General features: G+C 43.9%; 2 protein-coding genes across 2 annotated transcripts; both read left to right on the top strand.

The window, feature by feature from the left end:
- Window positions 1-993: 993 nt before the first annotated feature.
- Window positions 994-2,051, top strand: psmb11a (proteasome 20S subunit beta 11a). Its single transcript, XM_035169471.2, has 2 exons — window positions 994-1,065; window positions 1,219-2,051. Exons 1-2 carry the CDS (start codon window positions 994-996, stop codon window positions 2,017-2,019), a joined length of 873 nt encoding a protein of 290 aa, XP_035025362.1. The 3' UTR covers window positions 2,020-2,051.
- A 211-nt stretch (window positions 2,052-2,262) lies between these two features.
- On the top strand, window positions 2,263-8,813 carry psmb5 (proteasome 20S subunit beta 5). Its single transcript, XM_035169470.2, has 3 exons — window positions 2,263-2,519; window positions 4,533-4,839; window positions 8,167-8,813. Exons 1-3 carry the CDS (start codon window positions 2,295-2,297, stop codon window positions 8,448-8,450), a joined length of 816 nt encoding a protein of 271 aa, XP_035025361.2. The 5' UTR covers window positions 2,263-2,294; the 3' UTR covers window positions 8,451-8,813.
- The last annotated feature ends 1,170 nt before the right edge of the window (window positions 8,814-9,983 follow it).

The following is a 9,983-nucleotide window of genomic DNA, read 5'->3' as shown; positions in this document are numbered from 1 at the left end:
GTTTATTGGCGGCTGGCGACCAACGACAAGGTGCATTCAAAAAAGTTTACAAAGGATAAAAGTGATTAATGTCTAATGTCCAAAAGACTCACTAAAGATAAAAACTTTCATGGTCACATTAAAGAAAGTGAGAAATAAAACCTTTTCGAAACAATTTGAAAATTTTTTGTGCTGTTCCCTCGCATGAATCATTTCCTCGGTCTCTCTGTGAAACTTTAGACATGTCTGCAGTGTGGAAAGCAGCTTCATTAGAAAATGAAAATCCTGCTGTTGGAGGCTGGTACCTTTCTTTGATAACTGATTGAAAATGATGGGAACGTGTATTTGTGCAGAAAGGTTTTTAAAAAAAAAAACATATATTATATAGATGAGTCACATGATCTCGCACTGCACTGTCAACACTTTGAGTACAAAAACAATATTTTGGTGGTGGCGAGCAACTTCAGGTCATCTTATCCTGTCCTGTTTGTCATGCATAGATGGTAAAGAATAGTGTGTCAGATGAAAAGACCATTTACCGTTTAAAATAAAGAATAAGAGAGAACGAAACAACTAAATAAAGTTTAGACATTTCTAATACACTGGAATGTGGAAAGCAGCTTCATCAGAAAATGAGAGCGCTGCTGGTGGTTGTTAAACAACAAACTGAAAATGATGTGAAACATGTGCTTGCTCACAAAATTCACAAATTTGGCAGTAAGCATAAAATGGCGTCTGTGGATATCACTTTCACAGCAGGAAGGAGGATAAAATATCACTTATGTCCACCCAAATACTTATGGACACAGGCCTGCGCATGTGTATATTTGTGCAAGCTGTGATATTTGGGAGGGATATAAAAGGGTCAGAACATCAATGTCTTTAAAGTTGACAGTAGATGAGAGGGGGAGAAGTTTTTCCAGGCCGGACTCTGGTTTAATCTGTGTTTAAAGAATACTTTTTGCCTGGCGATCACTCTACTTTTCTTAACAAGGAATCTCTCTGTATGCCATCATGGCTTTAGAAGATATTTGCAGTATCCAGGACAATCGCAAGTGGTTTTCGGCTTCTTCTGTGGAAGGTGCGGTCCATTCTTTTCATATGACTGACTATAACAGCTTCGGATTGAGGAGACTTGGGAATTGTGAGACAACATCTGAAACATCTGAGGCCCCACTAAATTTTTTTATACCAAACTCTGCCCCTTTCAATCCCAGATCTTTGTTCCCATCCAACCAGTCAGCGACCATCCGCAGGCCTTTCCCTCTGGCTCATGGAACAACAACCCTTGGTTTCATTTTCCAAGATGGCGTCATAGCTGCTGCAGACACACGTGCCAGTGCCGGGGGGCTTGTTGCAAGCCCGACTGTTAATAAGATTACCCCCATTCACTCCCACTTGGTGGCCACCTCCTCTGGTAGTGGCGCAGACTGCATGTTGTGGGAGCGACTTTTGACCAGAGAGCTCAGACTGTACCAGCTGCGGAACAGACGGCGCCTGTCGATACGTGGCACTGCTAAACTCTTATCATTCATGCTGCATCCCTTTAAAGGGACTGAAGTGTGTGTGGCCCTGACACTGTGTGGCTGGGACACGGGAGCAGGCAGCACTGACTGTGCCAGGAGGTCACAAGACTCATCCTGTCTGATGGATGACAGCTCCTCGGTTGCCGTTAGTAGCCAAGGTGATACTAACAGTGGCCCAAAGGTGATATATGTGTGCAGCGATGGAGCCCGACTGCAGGCGGATGTCATCTCTGTGGGCTCAGGTTCTCCGTATGCTTATGGAATCCTGGACAGCGGACTCAGGGGGAGCCTGAGCAAAGACGAGGCCATCTCCCTGGCAAGAGAGGCTGTGTTCAGAGCCACACACAGGGACGCCTACTCAGGAAACAACGTGGATCTCTTCCACATCACAGAGCAGGGATGGAAGCAGAGAGAGAGGGAGGAACTGAAAGACGAATATTATAGAGACATGAAAAGGAAGGCATTGACGGTGGAGGAAAGAAAGAGAGTGACAGGATTCAAAGTTCCTACATGAAACACAGTGTTGTGCGGGTGCAGAGGTGGGGGTCAGGGTAAAATTTGTAAATAATAGTGATGTATTTAGAGATAACATTACTGTCTTAAACTTCTATCTATCTATCTATCTATCTATCTATCTATCTATCTATCTATCTATCTATCTATCTGTCTATGATAAAGCTACAGTCCTCCACGGCTACAGGGGGCGCTGTTTTCCTTTGACACCATGACTCGATAAGTCTTCCTTTCCTGACACGGCGGAAGCTGCTTGCTCACCAGACACTTTCAAAGATGGCTCTTGCTAGTGTGTTGAACAGTGATTGTGCGGATTTTTCTTTTGACAATGGTCAGCCTTTCGCGTTTGGATGTGGACCCGGATTCAGCGGCCCGGGTTGTGAGGCCCCTGCGGGAGACAGCCTGAGTTTTTCCGTCAGAAACCCGCTGTGCTCCGTGGAGGACGATGACGTCGAGAGGAAAATAGAGTTTCTGCATGGAACCACCACCTTAGCATTTAAAGTAAGTGAATGAGAACACAGCTGTAGCTGGGCCTACACGACTCTGACGAACCGAGGAGTCGTCAACGTAAACATCGGAAATAATTCCGACTTTAAACACCACGCTTATTTCGAGCTAACACGGGACCCGTCTGAAAGGTTAGCATGCTAGCATGGCTACAAACCGCTTTCTCATGTTCACATGTTCACTTGGTGACGTCTGTGTTTGACGTTTCTGGTTCTCGGTGGGTGCAGCAGGTCATCACTGTTCGGGGCTCACAGCAATGGCAGCACTTAATCTGTACGAGCAACAAGTCCGCTGCTGTCGCTATTCTGTCACTTTCTTTAGTTCCTGTTCAGTGCATGAGTGGGAACCAACAAGCTGTTAGTTAAGTCAACCCCCAGGTGCACACACGTCAACACAAAGGTTGACCCATGCTTCTCAAACTTAACACACTGATGGACAATAGGCCCTCAATTTGTTTTTTACTACTTAATGCTTTATCAGTTTGAACATTTACTGCTACAGGTGCTTCATGTTTTGCGGGATTACAATTAAATATGGTACAAAGGTGTCAAGCTTATCATATATCTGTAGAGACAGGAGACTGAGAAATGTACACATGTTTATTGATCAAATTTGTCATTTGGATCAAACCCTCATAAGGCTGTGTAATGTTTTTCACATGAGGAACTATTAGGTCAGATGTAAGTTCATATATTTAAGGATGATATTTCCTGGCAGGCTTTTTAAGCATATATGTTAGAAGGAGAATAGCCAATACAATTTCTAGTTATAATGTATTATGTTATGTGCTATTTGTTAATGTATTCACCTTATTATTTCAGATAACGTAGATGTAAAGTGTGAGTGCTCACATATGATGTTCTCAGTGTATTTAATGAACCAGACATGACATTTTGATGGAGAAAGACTGAATGTGTAGTTTCTTTAAAAACGGTTACATTTCAAGATCTTAACGCTTTCAAACCCCAGAAACCAATCAGTCATCTTAACTGTAACATACAGCAGTTAATTACACGCACACACAATGTGGACATGCTCCTTGAATAAAGTAGAAGACACTGAAGCTCTGATTAAAAATTAAAAGCAGAGAATTGGATTTCTGAAAATTTCAAGGTAAACCTCTTACTTGTGCCACATATCTTTGGAGAAGGGTTGATTTAAGGGAGTCCATGTGTGTTTACATTCTGTTAAACTGCATACTGTTATTTTACAACTTTCAAGAAGTCCCAGGAAAACACCAAAACCAACAGTAGAATTCATGCCACAGACAAGATTGTGTAATGGCGTGATTTAACTTGTGCCTCTGTGCTATAGGACTGCATTGTTTTGAAAATGCACAAGAGTCATAATATTAATTTTGGGTGACACATCTAGTCTTTTATAATGTAAACAGCCATTCTAGCTGTCTCCTCTCAGTTTGTCACACTGAGCTGTGTAAACACTGAACACTGCTCCTGCTTTTTGTTATCATTTTGTTCTCTTCAGGGGATTTGTTGATTTAAAGAAAGGAAAAGATAAATAACGGCAACCTTATCCCTTAATCCCTGCGTGGGGTGGAGGCTGGTTCAATTTCCCCCTGCAGACATCTCCCTCGGACTCACTAAATCTGTTGTCTTCACTTTAGTAACGTACTGCTGAGGTGAATCCACTGAAAATCCACTGACAGAGGGTTTTGGAGGGAATAATACAAGTGTACTGTCTAACAGAAGTCTAATAGAAGTATCACCTCCTAACCAGTATCGCTCTGACAGAGATAACCTAATATTGCTTTCTGACAGTTGTACAGCAGCCGCACATCTGTTTTCTTTAAGGGAAGCGAACAGAGGCAGTAATTGCATCATGCAGACTTGCATTGATTTTTCAGTGACCCTAGGGTGTTAAAATAAAAAACTGTGCTTCCATATTTGGAAGACATGATCAGGTAATAACTTCTCAGTTGTATTGTGTTCCCCTCTTACTGTAATGAGCTCCACTAACGTCTTCCTCTCCTGCTTTCTCCTCTCTCAGTTCCAGCATGGTGTTATTGTTGCGGTGGATTCTCGGGCCACTGCGGGCGCTTACATCGCATCACAAACAGTGAAGAAGGTGATCGAGATCAACCCTTACCTGCTGGGCACCATGGCCGGAGGAGCCGCAGACTGTAGCTTCTGGGAACGTCTGCTTGCCCGCCAGTGCCGCATTTACGAGCTTCGCAACAAGGAGCGCATCTCGGTGGCAGCAGCCTCCAAGCTGCTCGCTAACATGGTGTACCAGTACAAGGGCATGGGACTCAGCATGGGAACCATGGTGTGTGGTTGGGACAAGAGAGGCCCAGGTAAATGCAACAGCTGACATGCATATCCAACCAACAGTTCTCAGTATGTACTAGGTATTTGTATATTGTTCCAAATTGAGATTTCTATAAGGCATTACCTCGGATAACTTATACAGGATGATGACTATTCAGCTGTTTTTTCTTTCTTTATAAATGTTATTCTTATTTTCAAACTCAATAGGATCCTTTTTGTTTTTTCTTTTCTTAACAATATATCTATTCAGGGTTTGTTGTAGCATACTGGATTGGATTTGGAACATAAGACAACAGGGCTGCAATGATTAATCAATCTGTTTTGATAATTGATTAAACATTATAGCATTTTTTCAACTTATGATGGAATTTTCTAGGTCAAGCTTCTCAACATGAAGATTTTCTGCTTTTTAATTTTATTTGAGTGACATATAACTTTGATTTTGCGGTTCTGGTCATTCACAAGCAATGAACAAGTTTATCACCTAAAATCACTGCTGCTTAATCAACGGTGGAAGTCATTGGCTGCAGCCCTGTTCTGCAATCAAACTTTTTGGATTGTCTTTTATGTTAAATATTTATGTATTTATTTATTGTATCGGTCAAGCTCTGTTTTTGTTGCAATGTAGCAACAGTCATTCTTTCCTTATTTGATGAATAATTTAAATACATTTTACAGCATTTAAATAAAATGTAATTATATTTTATGCATAGACCTAAATAATCCTGTGGATTTCCAGTTACATGTGCGGTATAGAAGTGGACCCACACTAGTAGCTCCCAGATTTATCCACTAGATGGTAGTGCAGCCTCTCTTATTTAAAGCTGTGGCTTTTGATGCCGTGCAGTGTGAGGCCGTACATCACAGAAGGTGTGCTTAAAGAGGCTGCCACAGTGACACAGTAATGGGAAATCGATGAGGCTGGGACTGCGGGCCAGCAACAGCACGGTGGGATGATGGACGTTGGGTCTCAGCCCTGGACAATTGGGTCGCATGCATAATGCCTGTACATCTACTGAGATCGATGCCTGCTTTGTCTGGAAAACAGAGAGGCCTGTGTGAACAATGATGGCCCTCTCTGTATGCCAACAAACGTAAATGACATGTGTTAAATCCTGGGAAATCAATTTGGGGAAATAATGATCCTTTTATAAGCTCAAGAGGTGTGGGAGCTTAGCCGTGGCCCCCACAATGCCAGTGATTGAATGGAGAGGTAAATGTCATGTAAATTAAATCAATCGTGATTAGGCGGGAAGCTCATTAGTCGGCTACAATCATGTCAGGAACGCTTATTCCCCTGATGGAGCGTCTTAAGCTGCGTGCACAATAAATCAAATAAAAGCCATGTTGAGGAGCTTGACAATATCATGTTATAACTTAAAATGTTGTGACACTTGTCATTAGGGTGCAGTTGATGCTAGATAGCTTTGAATTAGCTTTACATTGACTGAGAGAAGTGGCTGTATTCTGGGAAGCCCCCTCTGCCGCTCCCTGTAAGGACATGAAGTCTCCATAATAAAGAAATGGGATTAAATGGGATGTGGCCTCATGATAAAACAGTAAATTAATGTATGATATGACACCATGTGGATTTACAGCCACTCCCAAGAAGATGGTGTGATGCGTGTCCCCCCCCCCCCTTCTGTTTAGCCTCTGTTTTTTTTATTCCCTCTTGATCCAGTGGTGATTTCTACTGGGAGGGACAGATGACGGACAGACACTGACCTGTTTGATGCTAACCACCCATCCGTCGCTTTGCTCCTCACTGAACCCTGAACGCTGTCAGTGGAGCCAGCTGCACAGGCTGCTGTTATAAAAAATAAAAGCCTCTTTAAGCACCTGTCATTTGATTGATGGAGTGGAAGGAGTCTGTCTTGGCTGCCACTGTTCCAACGCGCCTCCAGTCATTGAGCGTGCCCCCACTTATGCATCAGTAGTGCATCAGCCTTATGAATTTCCCGCCCCCCCTCTTTTTTTGAATTGAAGCCTGCATATTTTTTGCATCTGCATTTGGCGCCGAGACTGTTAAGCGATATCACATTGGGCTCTACAAAAAGCCCAGGTGTGTTTGGAAAGGAATGGATGTGTTCTTTGGTTGCAGCTCCGCTTCTATACTTGGACCTCCTAAAGAGTCCTCATCCACCTCCGTCAACTGAGCTACTCGACACAAGAGGCTGCCTTTACAACTCTCTCTCCCTGCCTATTATATTTTTAACGAGTCCCCCAGTTTTCAAGAGGAACAGGCAGGTCTCAGAATGGCAAATTACCCCCGTGCATAGGCAAGGACTGGATGATTATCATGGCAAGCTAACGACAGGCTGAGGAAGCTGCAATTTGCCAGTTGAAAGTGATGGTGAGCTTCCAGAAAAGCAAGTGGCTCTCCATCCCTAATAGACCGTCACTAGTTTAGCAGAGGATCTGTGCACGCGGGGATGTGCAATCTGAGGGCATTTTGAAGTGTTTTTTAATGTGCGAGATGAGCGATGGCAGTGGATATTAGACAATTTTGTATGCATGTGTTCCTGTGTTTCTCAGCGCGAGTATCATTTTCACAGGTTTTCGCTTTGTGAGGCACTGTGAAAAACAGGCCTTTTCGCAGGCGTTCTTTTTTTTTTACCATCTGCAGGCTGGCTGTGGGCGAGCTCACACACAGGCTGGTGCTTGTCACCCGTTCCACGTCACTCTGGGATCAGGCCTAGCAAGTGTGTCATGGCGCGGAACAAAATGTCTCGCATGTGTCCATGAAGCGTGGTGTGGAGCAAACTGTCCCTCACAGGTCCGTCAGAGCATCGTGGGTCGGCAGTGCACATGGGATTACTTTGTGTGTGTGTGTGAGAGAAAGTGCTGTACTTGTCTGATGTCCACATGATGTGAGCACGCTGTAGTTTTTTCACCCTTACTCTGGAGGTGCGGTTACCTGCGTAGCTGGGATTGCAGGTCGATAGTTCATTTTTGGCGTATTTACAGGGATCAATAAGGTCTGGAGTTAGGCCCCTGGGCAGACACTGATGTGGCCCGTGCCTCGTCAGCAGGTTCCGTGGCCGGCTGTTTTACTTGAAGAGGATGCAGCTGTTCCGATCTGCCAGCCTTACTTCACTTGGAGAGGTTGCAGCTGTTCATATTCTCTCTCTTGAGGATGCGGTGTGCACGTGTACTTGCTTAGAAGTTTGTTTGTGCGAGAGTGGCGATGTTAGATCCACCCACTCATCTCAGTTATCCTGACAAAGCTCAACACCTAAGTCAGGAGATCGAAGGATGCTTTCTGCAGCGACAATTCTCTTTACACATTTCTTCCTTCCTTCCTCCCCCTTACCTTTCCACTCTCTGAAACAGCTTTCGTCCTTTCTCCTCAGGGCTGTACTACGTCGACTCAGAGGGAAACCGGGTGTGTGGCGACCTGTTCGCCGTGGGCTCGGGCTCCATGTACGCCTATGGCGTGATCGACAGCGGCCTCCGGCAAGACCTGACCGTGGAAGAGGCCTGCGAGCTAGGTCGCCGCGCCATTTACCAGGCCACGTATCGCGATGCCTACAGCGGAGGGCAGGTCAACCTGTACCACGTTCACAGCGAGGGCTGGACCAGGGTCTCCCAAGAAGACGTGCTCATGCTGCACCAGCAGTACAAAGACCAGAAATAATCAGGAATAGGGAGGGTTAGATAATTCTAGTGTCTACTGTTAAAGATGTTCTGAAATGTCAGTAGGGTTAACACATGAATAAAACGGTCTCATCTTCGGATTGATTTCAACTTGTATCACTTCTGCGACCTATTTTGACTTGTTGCTAGCTCAAAGCTTTATTTTGTACATTTTTAATTCTTTCAGTGAGCTCATTCCACGCCTAGTATGATTTGAGGGTCTGCAGAGAGGTGGCCGATGACTCAAACATGCTTTAATTCAGTGTGGGTGTAGTGTGGTGCTTGCCCTACATACATTTAATTTGGATCATACCCTGGGAAACTACATCTTTCTCAATAAACCTGTGATGTTCTTTTTCCAAGAGCCTTGTTTTTGTTATGTTATTATGAGCGCTGACTTTACCTTGAGGTCACAAGATGGTGAATCACTGTATTTCTCTGAATTTACGCTTTATGTAAATGCACGTACTCAACGCCTCATCCTGCTTTTGATGTAGTCGCTTTGCCTCTGTTGGTGTTTACATTTCAGTCAGCTGTTCCGCCAGCTGTTGGGATTTGGAGGTAGATGCAAAGCCTGTTTTGTCTCCTATATGTTCTGCGTTTATTAGCTGAGAGGAGCACTGTCTAAATAGCACTATTTAATTGCATAGCCCCAGCCTCAGTAATTGTGCCTCCTGAGTTGTAACAGTGTGTTTTCTTCCCCTCATTGATAATGTTCCCTTCCTCTGCTCGCATCGCACAAATTCGTCTTTTAATTGGAAGGAGAAATTTATTCTTTAATTCCTCCCGACACACTTAGCTCCCTCAATGCACACTGTTGCGTGCCACCCTGCCACGGTGTTTTACAATGTAACGACCCACGCTGGCAGTCTGCGCCCCTCCACTGGGCTTTATGGTTGGGAATAAACACTAATAAAGGGGATGGGGTAGACATCCGCAGCCAGCGCACCTTCAAACAATGGTTAAAAACTAGTTTCACAGGTGACTAGTTAGCAGATGGAATAGAAATAGGATTTCGATAAATGGAAATGAGCGGGTTTCTTCAGTGATGCTGGTAAATGAAGTGATGGGAATTACAGCATCAATAAAAGCAGATACTGGTAGAGTGACTGTACATGTGCCTATAGACATACTATACGCTAAACAGCAGCAGATGTGGATAAAAGCATAAACAATTGAAAGGAACTTAAAAAAAACCCACGTACCATCCTCCAGAGATTAAGGGGTTAAAAGGATTTATTTTTCACAGATGGATGGACTGTCTTACATCTTCAGAATAGTGGATAAAGGCTGCGTCCATTAAACATCCAACACACTACATTGTCACTAAACCACAGTGGAGGAAAGGCACGTCTTGATTAAAATAAAGGCTGCTTTTAGAGCCTGCAATTTTACTCCATAATTGCTCAACTTAATATTTCAGCAGAAGCATAGCGGCGAATGTGTGAACATGGGGCAGATGTGTCCAGCTTAAAATTTGTACCACAACCAGAGACATACTGATTACACAGAGAGATCCATTGGCTGGGAAATG

The sequence above is a fragment of the Hippoglossus stenolepis genome, chromosome 11 (assembly GCF_022539355.2).
Source record: "Hippoglossus stenolepis isolate QCI-W04-F060 chromosome 11, HSTE1.2, whole genome shotgun sequence".
Taxonomy (NCBI): domain Eukaryota; kingdom Metazoa; phylum Chordata; class Actinopteri; order Pleuronectiformes; family Pleuronectidae; genus Hippoglossus; species Hippoglossus stenolepis.
Note: the sequence above shows the minus strand (reverse complement) of the source record. Positions and strands in the feature narration are given on the sequence as shown.

What these genes read in the sequence shown, in the direction of transcription:
- psmb5 (XM_035169470.2), top strand. Translation starts at nt 2,295, where the DNA reads ATGGCTCTTGCTAGTGTGTTGAACAGTGATTGTGCGGATTTTTCTTTT. An exon ending in CCACCACCTTAGCATTTAAA is followed by an intron (nt 2,520 to 4,532) that starts GTAAGTGAATGA and finishes CTCCTCTCTCAG; the next exon opens with TTCCAGCATGGTGTTATTGT. An exon ending in TTGGGACAAGAGAGGCCCAG is followed by an intron (nt 4,840 to 8,166) that starts GTAAATGCAACA and finishes CTTTCTCCTCAG; the next exon opens with GGCTGTACTACGTCGACTCA.
- psmb11a (XM_035169471.2), top strand. Translation starts at nt 994, where the DNA reads ATGGCTTTAGAAGATATTTGCAGTATCCAGGACAATCGCAAGTGGTTT. An exon ending in CTTCTTCTGTGGAAGGTGCG is followed by an intron (nt 1,066 to 1,218) that starts GTCCATTCTTTT and finishes CCATCCAACCAG; the next exon opens with TCAGCGACCATCCGCAGGCC.